Raw genomic sequence first — 17,633 nt, forward strand, 5'->3', positions numbered from 1 at the left:
TCCTTTTTCTACCCCTAGATAATACAAAATAAGAAGCTGTTACTGCAACTTGATGTCCTCAGTTCTACAGCCATTGATTTCATGATTTGCTTAGTTGTGTTTCTCTTTGAAACCAGGCCACAAAAAGAGCTATTACTTTTAGCAACCGTGCACTTTTTTTTAAACTTTGAAAGTACTAGTGGAGAAATTCCTTTATTTTGGATTTTGTGTGACTTTTTGTGACAGACCGTTTTCTCAAACCTCTGTTTGTCTTGTCAAGTCTGCTGATATCACATTTTTTATAGACCAAAACTAAGAAAACTTGCAGTAAATTCCTGGTATTGTGGGCAGCAAGGCTGAAAATTCTCACCATATATTAAGACTTTCTGATCATCTCACATTTTAGAAGTGAATAAAATGTTGATGTATTGTTTATCTGCAAAGCAAAGACAATCAGTCACAGAAAGAAAATGTGTTTCTTTTCTTTATTTGGTCAACGTTATTTTATTTAAGATCAAAGTCAGGAGTTTCAATTACCAGAATTGAATAAAAACTGCATTTTACACAGAAAAATAAACTAAAGCAAGAATCTGTGACAAAGAAAAGTGATAGTTTTCAAACCAAACTTTCAATGTTGTATTTACATATAATTAGATGAGACTGCATTTCTGGTTTAGTGCAGCTGCATTAGCTTTCTGAGAAGTAAATCTACTCCAATACTCAGGGCTTTTAACCCACTGGAATGTCTAAATGTGCTAAGATATTGATTTTATTCTCATTGCTTTCGCTATATAGCAAATGTAACTGTAAATGATAGTCAAGGCAATAAGTGAAATAAATCCATAATTAATGATATGTTTAATTGAGTAGAAATATACCCATGAAGGCACACGCTGCTGCAGATGAACCTCGTGAACCACAGGAACACCCCAAACTTTGTTTTTCTAACTCCAAGATTTTCAATCTCTGCTCTCTGTGCAACAAGAGACCAAAAAGATGCTTCCTATGGCTTGGGGGAATTAAGAAAATCCAAACAACTCCCTTTTACTTTAAATTAACTAGTTAGTAAGTATGGTAAGTATGAGCAGCCCGCTGCAGAAAGGGAAGAAACAATAATATAAACCTCGGTTTAAGTTCTGCTGCAACTTAACGAGAACTGAGGAGATAAACATCAGACATGATAAAAACTGTCTGTTAAAAGTTAAATGTGCAGCTTGTTCTTTTGTCCAGTTCGACTCAAAGTTCCTTGATGCTGAGAGGCTGCAGAAAAACAGCTCTGCCACTGGATATGACGCCTTATAACTGATGCAGAACCAGTTTGTAAAATAAAGGCAGATAAGAGTGAAACAGATACTTCAGCAGAGCTGACAGTTAGCACCCCACCTAGTGATTATATCAAGCCTCTGAGGTTCCTCTTTAGTCCCCATGAAAGCTGATTCCAGTTCAGTTTAGTTTCTTAGTGCGGTTGGGTTGATCCCTCTCAGGTTCCTTGAGCGTTGGGATTCACAGTGCTGAATGGGACCATCTAAGGAAGACTGGAAAGTTGTCCCGAATGTGGCGGGCGGTCACAGGGTGTCGGTGCGAGCAAAGCAGCCGTTGCACACCCTGACCGGGTGGTCCCAGCCTCGGGAAGGAACGGGTTTGATGTGGGTGGAGCAGGGGCCACACACCCCCTGGCCACAGGCCCTGCAGTGGTGCTTGGACATGGCTGGGGTGAAGGGCTTATTGCATTCATGGCACTGGGTGATGCTGTGGTCCGGGACCCAGTAGTCTGGCCGAGCCACGTCCTTCACGAAAGCTGATTAGCGATACAAAACCCCCCCCCAAAAATTAAATTTTAGCTGTCATTATTTAAGGATATTGACAAATTGTGAGATATAGGCTTCCTGCCAATGCAAAAATGTACATGAAAACACAAGGTTTTACTGATCTGTTTTATCTGATATCATCTTTAAAGGAGTATGTGGGAGTCTTAACATAATGCGATGAGGAAGAAGAAGTAGAAGGGACTCACAGCGGGGGTAGTCCAACGCCGTGGTGACCATATCCACTGTGGATTGAGCCACCTCCGTCACCCTGCGAGCCATCAGACCGTGAGACTCCACTTTACTCACTATTGGAAAGAAAAGTACATTCAAAGTGTCACAAACATCACCTCATAGTGTTACACTCACTGATTGGCTGTGTGGGTCTTACCCTGGCTGTTGGTATCGGTGGGTCCTCCCCCCTGGTGGCAGGGCTGACACACCCGGACAGGACTGCTTCCCCAGCCCCGCTGTGGCACCGGCATCCTGTGGTTGGAGCAGGGATGACAGAAACCCTCGCCGCATGATCGACAGTGATGCTTCCGATCCGCCTCCTTGAACTCTTTCTGGCATCCATGACAGGCCTGAAGGGAGGGAGGGAGACGTGGATGGACATGCTTCAATAATATCAGTGCGAAAGCTTTGTGAGCAGTGATGTCAGTAACTCTAATCTCTCCGATTCTTTCAGTAATAACTAATCTAATGCCTCATTTCTAATCCAGTAATCAGATTAGAGTTATCCAAGTCTACTATCGTTATCCTTTTACTTGTTTCTTTCATCTTGTGCCTCAAGGAGAGATGTCTCATGTTTAACACCAGGCAGCAACACAAACGTAAACAATGGAGGGAGGAGAGAGATTAGCGTTTACTTTGTGTCAGCTACCGATGACAATATCAAGGCATGTTGTCGACAAAGTGTTGCTGTAACACCCTTGAATGCAGAGGAGACAGAATAACGAGACTGATTTCCTCTTCTTCTCTCATGCAGCAGTTTAATGCAATAAGGAGAGAGGGCGAAAGCCCCCTAGTGGAGGATGGAGCTACTACCAGTCGATCCCAGAATAGGCTTATCAACTGATTGCTGATGTACATAGCCCGATTTCATTTAATAAAATGACATAAACATGAAAAAAAACAACAACTTTTTTTTAGCAATTTTTTTTACTGCATGTACATTTTGGGGGAAGGAGTTCTGTTGACTAATATGAAGTCATATTTATTGTAAACCATTTTTACAATAAAATGTAAGAGTTTATTTCATTTCAACTCTGAAATGAAATAACTTTTTACTACTGCTTCTGAGGGTATAATAATCATTTTAAAACTTTCCAAACCATTTAACTACAAAAATTCTACATCAAGAACAACAGCATTACAATATTTGAAAAAAACATTAGGGATCGCAGCTTGGTACAGTGAAGCTGACGAAGCAAGCTCCACCAGGTGGTGTGTAGCAGAGAGATGCAACTAAATGGCAGAAGGTCCCCCAACACCAAAACAACAAAAACTGAACTTCAGTGTAAAACCAGTAAGAGGATAGGACTTGTAACGAACGTAGTCACATGGGCTTTTTTTTTGTACATATTTTGGGGGGTACCGTTTGATTGGTGGCGTCATCTGACCACCTCAGTAATTAGGTCGTCACTTGGTCACGTGATGCTTTTGATAGAGAACTTTAAGTTTCGTTTTATACTCAGTTGGTGTGCGCAAGCGGCAACAAGAAAGACAAAGAACTGAAATAAGGAAGAAATGGACTTCTAGCAACTCCTAACCTTCTGGTTGGAGGGGCATACGGTATGGACAATTGAGTGGAATATTCTTGTGTTTGTATATGTGTAATAAGTTTCATGTGAATAATTCATATAAGGGAACATGACGGTTTTATTGATGTATATTTGTCACCGTGTATTTTATTGCAGTGTTCACGGTGGTCTTGGACGTTTATGCGGCAAAAATTCATTTAATAAAACGTTTGAAACCATCAGTCGAAGTGTTGCACCTTCATCAACCAGCGAGAAAAAGTTGGGAGCAGCTACAGGACTTGAAGAAGTTGCTGCCCTTAAACACTACCGACTGAAACTGGTTGGCATTTTTATATTAAAGCATCGGAAGCTGAATGTAATTAATGAAGTAACTTGTGATCCAACTTACTTTTCAAGTAATCAAGTAGTAATCAAGTAATCAGCAAATTAACTCTGTTGCTATTTTAAGGAATAATCTGAAATCAAGTTACTTTTGGAAATACAGCTACTCTGCCATACTTACAATGCCAGTTGTTACATATGGCAGAGTATCTGTGTTGCTGTGGGCCTGTTTCTGAGTCAGTTTTGAATCTCTGCTTTAGTTCTTGGGACTCACAGTGATCTCTGCGTTGGGTCTCCAGTATGGCGGAGCCACCTGGTCAGTGAGCCAGGCAGTGACGGCTTTGGTGGGGCCGGTTCCATACTCAGACACTGACTGGATCACATAGTTCATCCCGTCCAGAACCCTTTGAGCCGCGTTCTGGTGGCTGGTCATGAACATGTCGGACTAAAAGAAGACAGAGGGATCCAACAGAGAGGAAGAGAATCATATCAACGTATTCTGATCATCTCTGGACTGTTAAACCGACAACACGATTAAAATATGTTCAAAATAAACTGGAGAGGTTTTGTCATTTTATTTATAGGTGCTGAAATATTGTGCCAGATATGATTGTTGCCTCACATCCTCCCAGACGTGTTTGACCTCGGAGCGGACCACGCCGCTTTCAGGGTCTTGGTTGCCCATCCAGTACTGCCTGCTCCGGTAGATTACGCCGCAGCTGGCGCACTCCAGCACGTATCTAAGTTAAGGACAGGAAGAAATAATCGGAAGCTAGATATGAACCAGAGAAGAATGCGTGTGTGTGTATCGTCTTACCCTGACCAGGCGTATTTGGCCAGCCCAAACCACGGGTTGTCAGAAGAAGCCGAGGTTTTGGGCACAACAATCACCTCCCGGCCTCCTTCGTAGCACCGCTGGAGACAGAACCAAGTCAAACAGAAAGATGGTAAATTAACTGGGCCTTCTAACAAAAACTGAGAGAGCAGTGACTCACTGTGGTGCTGCTGACTTACTTTACAGATGAGGACCTTGTTGTTGAACTGGTGAGCAAACTGGCAGAGTCCATCTGCCATGTGGGGGACCCGGTCTCTGAGGTGATTCATGCCGTTTTTACAACGGATGCTAAAAGGTGCAGAGAGGAAATTATAAGGGGAGATCTGATTAAATGTTTCATTTTAATCAACCAGTTATTGTTATTTTATCTTCAACCCAATATTACAGTTTCAAAAAAGGCTTTAGAGGGAGATGGCAAAAGGAAAAATCATAAAATAATTAAAAAAGAAAATATATGATATTTATAAAGATAAACCTTGTGTGCATGTTTTATGTGACCAAAGCTAAAACCCAAGCTTAACTAAAGATTAAGCTCGGGAAATGCCGCCAGGGCAGAGCTTGCTCAGTAATGGAGTGTTGGGTGGCTTTTGGATGCTGGCGTGGGGTTGATTGGGCAACAAGACCTTTTTCTCCAAGGAAAACATCATGCAGTAAGGGATATGATCCTCATTCCTCATGATCGATGGAAGAGAACATGCGACCATGAATCCTCTCTGGAATTTGGGGTTGTGGTTCAGATATTATTGGAGTTTTTAAGATGCCAATCAGCTGCTCCCAGTTTTAAAGCAATACCTTGTTGCCACAGATTGCCATCAGAATAATTGTGCACAAGCAAAAAGGTCACAGGAAAAATCCTTCCAGATGCACGGCATCTAAAACAACGATCAGACGGAAAATGTGTCCAAACATGCAGCATGTGAACCAAAACAATCACAAACAAATGTTTACAAAATGAACAAATCAGAACTAACATGACAGAGACACTCCAACATGCTGCCACGAGCAGCAAAAATAATAAATAAAAATTTTGTATTCCAAGCCAAAGAAATGCCTGAACATTACATTCCAGAAGAATTTGATAAAAAGTGTTCCAGTAAAGTCTGCAGACTGTTGGACCAACTTACTTGCAGCTGAGGCACACAGAGGAGCAGGTGAAGTACTCATCAGGGAAGAAGGAGTACAGCGTAATTTTATCGTCTGATAGTTCTCCACTGAAACGCTCGCTCAGAGCCTGACAAGCAGAGAGAGGGGGAGCTTAGAGGGAGGAAAAGTGCAACTTAAAGTGGGATGAAAGCTAAACAGAAGGTAAGGAGAATCAACCCAGAGGACCAATTAAAACTAAGAACTGCACACTTTCCGATTCATCTGCTAAAGCTCGCTAAGACCACTTACTTCCAGAGCATGAAACACAATCCCAGGCTGGCGCGGGGAGCGCGTGTGAGTGTTATTCACTTGCTGCCTGACGGCCTCCAGCAGCTTGTTGTAGTCGGTGGGGGGGGTGACGGTCTGAGTGCCGACGTACTGGACCGAGCTGAAGGCCTCTGTCCCCAAACTCAAGTCATGGAAACGCTTCTGAAGAAGAGTGTCAGCATAACCAGGCGCCTTCGAGTCTAAGAAGGTGGATTTTTAAAAAATATCTTAGTACACTTGAGATAAGACAAAACTAACTTACAAGTAACTTTTCAGCAAGATATAGGAGTTTGTTTTAAGTCAATAATTTCTTAAAATTGATGAAAAAGTACTAGTTCCACTTGAATATTATTTTACATGGGAAAAGTCTACAAGTAAAATAACCTGCGGAACTAGAACTTTTTCATCAATAATATGACAACATGTGAAAACATTCAAGCGGTTTAAATACTTTTGCAAGGCTCTGTACTATTTTTTTGTACCCTGGCCCAGCAGCTGAGTGTGTGTTGTCTCCTGAAAGACGATGACCGCGGGTCCGAGAGACGACAGGGGGACGTCCAGACCGCACCGACTGGACAGAGCCTTCAGCTCTCGGGTGAAGTGCTTCAGGTAGGCCCTGGACGCGCTGCTCAGGAACTGGAACATGTCATTGTGGAGACGCTCCGCCCGAGTGCGATAGACGACGATATCAGACACGGCCAAAATCTGACGAAGACGAGAGAACGTGTGAGTTCACTTACTGAAAGAATGCCAGAAGATTATTGCAATGCAGGCATCACAATATCACATCACAAGAACAGAAAGATTCAGAGAAACTCCTATTAGTTTATACAGAAAAACTCCTGTTGTACCAGGAACATTTAGTTGTATACTTCACTCAACCCACAGCAGGAATTAGAACAAACTTAAAATCCAGAGAAACTCCTATTAGTTTATCTTTTGCTGGGCAAACACAAATAAACCCAGCTAAGTAATGGCTACTGGAAACACCTCAAAATGACTCCAAACAACAAACTGTAGTGCTGCCTGTCATTAACGATGCAGAAATAGGTAAGTTTATAGATTTAAAGCATCAAGACCAATCAGAAACCTCTAAATTCACCTTTAGAAGAAGACGCATTCTCTGGTTTTGATTGGCCGCTGCTCCCAACAGACCCTCTGTATCCAGGGCGATGAGGTTCAGGGAGGGATTGTAAGCGGCCCACACGCCCACCGTGCAGGAGCTGGGGGACTTGGAGGTGTAGAACACGCTCTCACCCCCAAACAGGATGTGGTTGAGCGTGTGGGACTTGCCATCGCCGGTGTTGCCAAAGATGGAGAGGACCTTGACCCCAGTGACGTCCGCACAGCCGAGCCTCTCCACAAACTCAGCATCATTTTTCACCTGGAAGAGGAGAGACGGGATGAGGGAGAAAGCTGTGGCTGTGAGGTTGACGCATGAGAGCAGGCTCCAGTTGTTACTCAATTAGAATGAGTCTGGGTGAGGATGACAGAATCATCAGGAGGAAACATAATAAGAAACCAATTTGTCCCGTTGTGGGGTCAGAGCAGTTGCATTTACAATCAATGTCTTGATGAGCTTTAACATGTTTAGATAAGTAAAGAAAGTCCTTATCTAGCTGCACTTTGATCACGTAATAAAAACAAAGTGAGAGTGCCTCCCTGTGGGTCAGAAGAGAATGACTCACTAGGTCCTTTCCCTAATGACAAGTCAACACGCTGCTCTGTCTCCTTCTGCTGTTAAAAACACTCTAAACATTTCTGGAGAATTATCTAAAACTTACACAATAGAAGTAGACATCTTAACGCTGCTACATGTTTAAATAAAAGGCTGGAAATAGCGAATCGTTAAAACGAGCTAACTTCGCAAATTTAAAAAGAACTGTATAATGTTCTAAAAGATGTAAAAAAAAAAAAAAAAGAGAGAGAGGGAGAAATATTTCCCTATGTGCACCTTGAGGCATGGGCCTCCATTAGAGGGAGTGTTAGCTTCGCTTTAGCCAAATAGCTAGCTGTTAGCATTAGCTCGGCTAACTTTACCTGCAGGTTTTCCTGTTCGTCCACCAGCAGGAAGCTCTGGGCCCCCTCCCTCAACTCCTCTGACTTCTTTGGGCCGACCGACAGACTATCCATTTCCTTCATCAGTATTTCCGACATCGTCCTTTAAACATTCAAAACATAGTGGAGACGCCAGAACGCAAAACGAAAGTTCAGCATGACTGTCAATCACAACAGCCACAGAGAGTGAGGCGCCGTACGGTATGGTAAGTAAAATGATCATATAGAAGGCAGGCTTGGTAAACTGGTAGATGTTCAGTGACAAGCTTCCTTCACGCTGTTCTCGTAAGTAATAAATACAGCCGTAGAAACTTAGAACACAATTTGTAGCCGCAATTGTACGAACATAAATGAGTATAGAAAATTGAACGCTCAGAGTGGTGTTTAATTTAATGCTAAATTAACCTGCCATAAAAGGGGTGGACTCAAAAAAACCCCTCGAAGATGTGCCATACTCAGCGTCATTGATACATTTGTGCACGGTGCATGAGCACCACCTTGTGGATAAATATAATAAAGCAGGCAACTTTGCCATTCACAAAACTGTAGACACCAAGTTGTGGCAACGTGTAAATTTAAAAAAGATGATCCACCTGATTACCCCTATTATCTGATATCTATTCATAAAAGTAAATTATCAATGGAGACAGAATACAATTCAAGTTGTTATGTTTGATTTACAATTTCAAATATGTATGCTTCGCAAAAACCTTCCCCTCCACATTTACAGCCACCAAAGCAAAATCAAAGTTTTGATGTAGCTGTCAAAGAGTATTTTACTGGAGCAGTGCTGCCATGTTAGAACTAGTTGCTAATGTTCATTAAATATTTGTTAGCACAGATCTATAAATATCGCATGTCACCGAATGGCTTTAGAGCGGCGCCACTGCTGCGAACATGACACATACAGTAAAAAAAAAAAAAAAGAAATCTAACATCGACGCTATGTCAGGTCTCCTTCGTTCCTTCGTTCCTACTTCTGTATTACACAGCTAAAATATTGCTTTGCAATTTGCATTAAATTAAATTCCTCATATCCATCAAGAGGCCAGAAAACAAAAAAACAATGTCTCATACAAGGAAGAATATAGCTGAAGTGGTGAAGAGGTTGAAGAGAGTTTTGCTTGGGGCTCATTCAGTGCAGACACATGTCTGAAAAAATCAATTACAGATCTAGACCCGAGCCATCACCTCTGATTAGTTAATAATTTAGGATGTTCCCTGCCAGGCTTCATAGATAATGAGATAAAGCATGGTCAATTCATGTGTCATCACTTAATACACACCGGTCAACCACATTTATTGGCACTCCTGGTATAGATGTATAAAATCTTTTCAAATGTATCTTTTACAGCAGACATAATGTTTTTTTTTTTTGTTTTTTTTTTTTTTTTACAAAATTAGCAGTTGGTATGGATTGTATGGGATCTTAAAAATCTCCAATGTTCACTGTTACAGGATAAGAGCAAAATGTAATATTTTGGGATCACCTAGTCTCCATAACAGCTACTAGACATCATCTGGCCAACTGTTTTTTTTGGGAATCATACCAGAAAAATTGCTTTTCTGTCCTACCATCCCAAATATAAACATTTAAAGTTTGTTCATAGCTACATAAACTCACATGACACTGAAGATTAATGTCTGGGCAACAAACTTTCCAGGTAAATTTGGTTCAAAACAAAAAGTGAATATGTGGAAAATGACATTTTGCACAATGTTAGGTACGATGGAGGTCCTATTATGCTGTGGGGCAGTTTTGCTTCCAAATGCCATGGGGAACTTATAAGAGTACATAAACCAATTACATACACAGAAATGTGGACCCCACTGGTAATTTGATTGTGCATCACTGGAAATTTCAGATGGATTATGATCAAAAATATATCACCAGATCAACAAAGAAATGGGTTCATCAGACTAACATCAACCATCTCACACAAATATCCAACTCGCTATGAAGAATGACCTGGAGAGTAAAAAGTGTAAGAAAGGACTGGGGATGCTGGAATGTGTAAAGTGGCTGTGCATAGTGGAAAGTTCAAAGATCACATGTTCTCGAAGAAGATTTCTGTTTTGTTGTCAAAAGGACATTATAAGCAGCAGGGGTACCAACAATTGTGGTGGGTTTTAATATGGGCTATAAGGGCAGTTTCCCAGGGCAGCATTGCACAGGGTGGCGTATAAGCACCAGATTATAAATCTAACATCTATGTGTGTGTCCAGGACTTACTTTCTAAAGCTTTTATGCATATGTAGTCTAAGCGGGATGTTAGGTTGTGACAGACAGAGGGACTCGCCCACCTTGCTATTCATGTAAGAACCAGCACTGCCACAGGTGATTTTATAAACATAAAATTAGAGAGAATTATCTTACTCCTGAAAGGAAATGGACTCAAATTAAACACAGGACTTTTATAATTTTCTTATGCTACTGAAATAAAAGAAGATTTTATTTTATGGCATGTCCCCCCTTTTTTATGATGGGTGCCAATAAATGTCTTAATTAGCTGTAAACGCTGCACAGTATTATTTAACACTTTAATATGTGTTATAGGAGTTTCCAGGCTGAACCTTTCAGATAGATAATTTCCTTCATTTGCATATACACTCCTACCACCGCTTTAATTAAAACTTACATTGGAAGCTAAAGGTATTCTTGTAATCTAATTTATCACCAGATTAGACAGTAATAGATTCATAGTCATCCATGCAACATAACTCTATAAACGAGCCCCCCCCACCCCCCTCCACCCCTCTGTAAATTGGGATGGGGGATGGCTTTGCCCTTACAGGTCCGAGGCGGGCCTGTGGTCCACTGGCACCGCTATCCCCTCTGGTACTTGTAGTGCCCACCGCTTCGCCGTGTGACAAGCAGACATGCGCAAAAAACTACACTTCCCCGAAGCTGTCACTGAGCGCTCCCGTCTCCCATTGGCTGGCTCGGTCCAGCCGCAGCCCCAGAGAATGAATGAAATTGAAATAGCTGCTACATTACATGTACAATACCGGGCTCTGCGGTGTTGCATTCTATCATACTATACCAAAATGGCCACAGCGGTGCAGAACCCCCTCAAATCGTAAGTACTGGGCATATTGTGGGCTTTTGCGCCTTTTTCGTGTGTGTTTGTGCATGCTGTCAGCGCAACCTCGGCGCTTTTGGAAAAAAATAATAAATCACAGATAATTCTCAGCATGATCATCAGCATGTCTACATACATACAATGCACACAGCAGACACTGGGATAATGTCAGGGGATGCGAGTGAGCAGAAAAGTTGCATTTTAAGGATCTCGGTTTGGGGATGGAAGTGTTTTGTATGTGCGCTCCGGTGCAGTTCATAAAATCATTCTCCTGATCCAACAGCAGCGTGTGTGTGCAGGGATATGGAGGAATGCTGGAGGTAGGTTTGGGTGACCCGGCATGTCCCTTGCCAGTGTAACCAGCCAAGATCACGGTCAAAGTCAGGCTGTGGAGGCGAGCTGGCCGCAGTTCTGGATGGCTTTAGAGCAGCTTGAACTGAGCACTGTTTCTAGACCAGGAGGAGGTAAACACAGCCGCTGATTTTAGGATGCAGCTTTACCTTCCGGACCCCTCGGAGATGGACAGGCGGGATAAATACGCCGGTCAGAGAGCTGCGCTCATCCTACGCGCGTTTAAGCCGCATTTACACTAACCTTGTATGCATACAGCATCACGTTTGCTTCTATATGGAGATCCGCTTTGCGCATTGGTTTTTAGTGGTTCTACTTCTTTTTTTTATTATGATGAGGATGAGGTTTATTTCAGAGCAATGCAGAGGTTGCCCGCCTTATGGGCTCCCGGCCAAAAAGGTTAGCGGATGTGCACCTGTCAGTGGGTGCTTACACTAATCCAGCCAAAATCTTCCACAATGGCTCCGATAAGAGCCAACCGTGATGTGCTGGAGCGCTCCAAACCGCTCCGGCTTTAAGCAGTTTGAAACAAAGAAAAGTCTCAGGAAGGAGAGCTGTGTGTGGCAGCAGGGACAGACATCGGATGCATGTGCCGGATCTGTAACTACCTGAGACCAGATTACACATATGGATCGTCGTTGTGCTTTTCACTCTGATGTGCAGACACGAGAAATTTCGTGCGATCCAGCGCGCGGCCAGCCTACATGTGGCTGCTTTGAATATCACTTCACAAGAGGCAGGAAACCGGGGTGCTATGGTGCTGATTGGAGGACTGCTCTGATTGGCTGTCAGGGTATTTTAGTGTTTTTGGTTGATTGCTATTGTAATTAAACACCAGCTAGTCCCCAGAAATAAAAGATTCCCTTTTTAGTAGAATAACTTTAACTCCAGAATCTCTACCCATATAGATCCTGGCAGATTTCGAATTTTCTTTAAAAGCTTTAATATAAGAAGACGAATGTATGAACAGCATTTTAAATATTTTTGTAGCCTTCCTGCCTTGAGTAGTGATAAATTATTCATATCAAGATCAAAGACATCAAACTGGATGTGTAAAATTCACTCTAAAGCAGGGTTTTAGAAATATTTTAAAAACAAAGACACAATGGTTACACAATTCACATTTTAAAGTTTCCTCTGCATTGTGTATTAGCAATTAGCTTAGCATTCCCAAAGCTGCAGTCTGTTTGTTTTCAGTGGAGAATGTAGCTCATTATTTATCATTAAAAAAATCCACAAAGAGCATTTTAAAATTCAACATACTAGACAATTTTAAAACGCAATGGACTAAAACAGGAACCTTTCCTTCCTCTGTTCTTCCTCCCTGCGGAAAGTGTTGCTCTCTCTCGCTCTCTTGCAGCACGAATGAACTTCGTCTAGACTTGTTTTAAACAAGTAGAGCTTCCTTTCAAAGTGCTTTTGACAGCTGTGGCTTACTTTGAGTGGCAAAATACAACTTAGAGTATTCTTTGAGTATTCTTCGGTCAACAGCCTAAGTATGACATGTTTGGAAAAAGATCATAGTTTAGAGCAGGGGTGCCCAAAGTTTAGTTCTCTCCCTGGTACTACCAACAACCTTTTCACCATGTCAGTGTTCTTCTTAGGCCTTCTATTTGACCCAGATGCGTTAAACCAGGGAGAGAACTAAAACATGCAGGATGCCGACCCTCGAGGACCGACTTTGGGCACTCCTGGTTTAGAGTTTATGACCAGCTGGTAGTCAAGGCTGATCAAACACAACAATCTCACTGTTCAGAAAACAAGATGGTTTCTTTGGTGAAACACCAAAGAAATGCCTTACAGTAGTTTGTTTTGTAATATTGGCAATATAAATTTATGTTCAGGATGGCACTGGGGGGCACCACGGGGTTAAACAAACAAAAGCTTAGCTGAACAAGTTGTTAATTTTTTATTTTTGCTAGTCAACAGTTGTTGAAATGTGTTGTTCTCGCAGAGTGGCTGCTGTTGCGGAAGTTGGTGTTTGATTCACATCTTATAAACTGAGCCTGCAGAGAATCCTGATAGTGGAAACATTGCCTTCACCCAATATGTCCACTATCCACTGTAATCCCACTTTATTGTCCCTAAAAATGGGGTACAAAAGAGACTAAAGCTGATGCAAAAGTTGGTTTCTGATTCAAGATTGATTTTTAAGATTCCGAACTGCATTTGATCTGCTGCAGAAATTAGTTATTTTACAATGAATGAATGGAATTTTTGAAGCCATTACACATATATATGTTGATTATGCCATCATCATGTATAAGCAAGTGTGAAGAGCACAATATATTGACTAGTCTGACATGCATTGAATTATTCTACAGTGATTATAGGTGCTCTAATCTACATGCAAAAATTGGATTCGTAGGTTTCTCTTAACATTGTCGAACCTATGACCCAACTTGTGTAGCCCTTTTGTTCAGTGTCTACTTTTTGGGGTATTTGTTTGGTTGTTTGCGGCGTGGCAGAAAAAGGAGCTCACCCTGGGCATTATTTATGCCAGAACTAATGTAAACAGTCATAAATAAAACTGTTTATGATAATCTTTTACTAGGTTTTGGACATAAATGAACACATGAAACATTTCGTCTCCTCCTCTGCCATCCTCCCCTATGTCGTCTTTGGTCCATGGTATGCTCATCCAAGCAAAGCAGAAGTGTGGCCAGATTGCTCCCAGAGGCCCTCGGTGAGACCATGTCAGGGGATTAAATTGACTGATTTGCATGAAGTCAGAGGGGGAGCAGAGGTTGAGCAGAAAAGAAGGAGAATAGGGTTGGTTAAAAAAAGGTGCACAGGGAATGCAGAGTAAATGCCAGACTGAGGGCCAGTGACTAATGAACAACAGCGCACTTTCAAATGGTGGTCCTATATTGATTTTTAAGTGCTTTAAGTTAGACAAAGGAGGTAAAAACGAGGCACAAAACAAGGCAGCACAAGCTGTCAGCCAGTATCAGCTCTGCAGAGATGTTAGATCACTGAATCAGTGTGGGCTCTGTGAAACTGCAAAGCTGAATGTATGTAATAGACAACTCAGCCACAGCAATCGAAGCTCCTTTTAACATCTCCTTGGCTATATAAATGCCATCGTTACCCAGTATGGCTTTAAGTACGTTCCAGTTACAACACTGAAATGGGCTTTTAAACAAGCCCTTTTAATTAGCACGTCCTCAAACAAACTTGCTACAAGAGGCTCACAAATTAGAGGCCTATCCTGCTAAAAATGGGCCAAACAACCAGCGAGATTGGGTTCAAAGTCAGCTTTAATAGGGTGGCTGGCTGTGAGCCTGGGGCGAAAACAATGCCTGTTCTGTCCCTAAATTTCTTTAAAGATTGTTCAGGCTCAGGAATAAATTCACTGATAAAATGTCTTATTGATGCCAAATAAACAGATCTTTCAGTGTTCAGAACAACATAGTTTCTAGTCAGAGCCACAGCCTCACCATATCTAAGCTGCTTTAATACATGAGCTACGTAAAGTAGTGCAATTTCACCACAAACAATATTAAAATTGATGTCTTCCCCTTCCAAATAGTGCATGCATATTGGGAATCCACCATATTCTGCTCCATCAAGATGAGCTTTGTTACGTCTGCCATGATGTCAACGTCTCAGTTAATTTTTTAACTGATTTATTTCACATTCAAGGCTCAACTATAGAGACATTTGAATGAGTGTTCCTTATCGGGTGAGATAAATAAAGTATTAGTCACAGCGTAAGTCCAGCTTTAGTTTCTCTTTCAGTTTCAAGCATCTGACATGCTAAGCTGGGAGCTTCTTCATAAGTGTAGATGCGTTACTGTTGTGTGAGATTGAGCATTGCTTTTATTGTGTCCTTACTGCAACATCCATCCATCCATCTTTTTACATTCTTGTCCCTAGTGGGGTCAGGAGGGGTGCTGGTGCTTTTCTCCAGCGAGACATTTCGGGCGAGAGGCGGGGTACACCCTGGACAGGTCTTACTGCAACATTTGATTTGAAAATACGTCTCTTCTGTAGCAGTGGTAGACATAAACAACGCGTGTGGGAGCTGCAGCTCTCTTGAAATGTTCAACTTGCCAAAACAAATTTATGGCAGCCTGGCTGGCTAGTTTTCAAGCTGTGCATGCCACAGATTCAGTGTGTAGTCAGGCGTTATTTTGCATCATGACTTCCAACACCGCTGAAATGAAAGGCAGATAGATGATAGTCTGACAGGGATGTAAAGTTCCTAAATATCAATTGTAAAGCAATTTAAAATTATTGCCCACTCTATCAAGTCTTTATTGAAAAGCTGCATATTAGACAAGACCGTCAGACCAAATGAGTAAGTCAATAATTGTGTCTCCATAGTTTGTTTAATGGCATATTTCTTTAACAAACCATGTAAAATGATTGATGTAAGGCTCAAACAGAACATAATCTCTTATATGGTCAATATGATTGTACTACTGATCTGTGAAACTGTAGAGAGGGGGAGTGGTTCTTTCTTCCATTCTTTATTTTGGACCTTTGCAGTTTTGGTCATGTCGTACAGTACATCCTCAGATACAAAATGGAGCCATCTGGTTCAGAAAGTTTTGTACCTGCTAAAGTTAGCATTGGACAGTTTGTGATTTCTAGTCATTTTCTATGTTTTACTACAGTTTATTGTGGTGAAACATGGTTCCGGCACAAATTATTCACTTTTATTTGAGAAGTAATCTGAATCTGTCACAATTCAAAAGAATCACCTTGCCCAAATAAACTAAACCAAACCTTTGGGAAGTTTTAAAAATAAAATAGCACATAGGTGAAGTAGGTGGAAGTAGGTGGAATAATTGATATCTGATTTTTTACCAACATGTTTCATAAAAATATTGGACTTCAAGAAAAAATCAGCGTATACAGTAGTTTAAGTAGATGGGTATTAAATAGTTTATTTACAAGTATAAAATGAAGGGATGACATGGGAACAAAACATTTTATAATCAGTGTGGAAATGCCATGACTCGCTAACCGTTAGCCACTGATGATGCTAAAGTTAGCATCTGTTTTTGAGTGTTTTGTCAGATTAAACAAAAGCTTTAATTGTTACCTCTTGTTCAACAGGGTCTTTCTACACTTCCTTTAAAACACAACTCGAGCTTCATAAAATATATCTACTGTTTACAAAAACTCAACAAGGAGTTATTTTGTTGCTTTTTAGACAAACATGAAAGCATTAAACAGTATGTGGACTAGTATAACCTGGTGATTAATTTACTCTGTTTGCATGATTTCAGTGGCGGTGGAAGATGGGTTTAACTGGAGGAGGGCCTCCCAAATCAATGTCAGCTTAGGGTCCTAAACAATCTTGGGCCGGCTCTGTCAGTGGCTGACGAGTGGATCCACTGTGCATTTCCCTACCAGTCTGTCGCTCTGCTGGATTAGAGAAACGTTTAATCTCTCTTTCTATCTATTTCCCTCTGCTTCTCTCTCCATCCGATTTCCTCTCTTCCTCACATCAATGTCGCTGCCCTATCTGCATCTTTTCCTCCCTTCTTCCTCATCACTTGTTTTCCTTTTGTTCAGCCACTTCCTTTCCATAGTCCCCCCCTCTTTACCTTCTTCTTTGGCTCAAATCATTAAACCCCCACCACTTCCAAATCACTCCTCCCATTCTGGATTAATGTCTGTGTTGATATTCAGCAGAAACTATAACTGAGGACAGTTTATATCCATTTTTTTTAGATTCCTGTAATTCCTTTTAGATAGCTTATACTTAAGAGCTTTTTAGGGGGATCTAGACACAAATCTATTGACAGGAAAGGTTTATAGTCTACTGTTACCAAATTATGTAATGTTTCACATTCTGAGATGGGATATAAATATCCCGTCTCACTATATTGGGATTAGAAAATGACAAAAATCTTTAAAAATGGAACAAAGCGCAATTAAATTCATTTCTACGGCTTCAGCCAGAACTCAGAATGTGGGGATGTGGTGTCTCTCAGCGATATTACTTCTTTGTGCTGGTTAGAAGGGGCAGATGCAGATAAGCGCATGCTGCTGTATTGGAGGCAGTTGCAGC

At 41.4% G+C, this 17,633-nt stretch overlaps 2 protein-coding genes and 1 long non-coding RNA gene across 3 annotated transcripts in view; 2 read left to right on the forward strand and 1 right to left on the reverse strand.

Annotated features, from left to right (window-relative positions):
* Positions 1-446: 446 nt before the first annotated feature.
* On the reverse strand, positions 447-8,369 carry LOC114133298 (zinc finger FYVE domain-containing protein 1). Its single transcript, XM_027999088.1, has 12 exons — positions 8,154-8,369; positions 7,216-7,497; positions 6,596-6,818; positions 6,096-6,313; positions 5,828-5,934; positions 4,883-4,991; positions 4,686-4,783; positions 4,491-4,608; positions 4,143-4,313; positions 2,176-2,368; positions 1,994-2,092; positions 447-1,777 (listed from the first exon to the last, which is right to left on the reverse strand). The coding sequence occupies exons 1-12, from the start codon at positions 8,268-8,270 to the stop codon at positions 1,545-1,547; spliced, it is 1,968 nt and encodes a 655-aa protein (XP_027854889.1). The 5' UTR covers positions 8,271-8,369; the 3' UTR covers positions 447-1,544.
* On the forward strand, positions 2,375-3,768 carry LOC114133299 (uncharacterized). Its single transcript, XR_003593149.1, has 2 exons — positions 2,375-3,578; positions 3,704-3,768. It is a non-coding gene; the product is annotated as an uncharacterized LOC114133299 (long non-coding RNA).
* A 2,749-nt stretch (positions 8,370-11,118) lies between the features above and the next one.
* The window catches only part of dpf1 (double PHD fingers 1), a 63,897-nt gene continuing 57,382 nt past the window's right edge, over positions 11,119-17,633 (forward strand). Inside the window, exon 1 of the mRNA XM_027999113.1 lies at positions 11,119-11,251. Coding sequence (XP_027854914.1) covers positions 11,139-11,251 — 113 coding nt within the window. The 5' untranslated portion in view covers positions 11,119-11,138. The remainder of the gene's footprint in view (positions 11,252-17,633) is intronic.

This window comes from Xiphophorus couchianus, chromosome 18 (genome assembly GCF_001444195.1).
Source record: "Xiphophorus couchianus chromosome 18, X_couchianus-1.0, whole genome shotgun sequence".
In the NCBI taxonomy this organism is placed as follows: domain Eukaryota; kingdom Metazoa; phylum Chordata; class Actinopteri; order Cyprinodontiformes; family Poeciliidae; genus Xiphophorus; species Xiphophorus couchianus.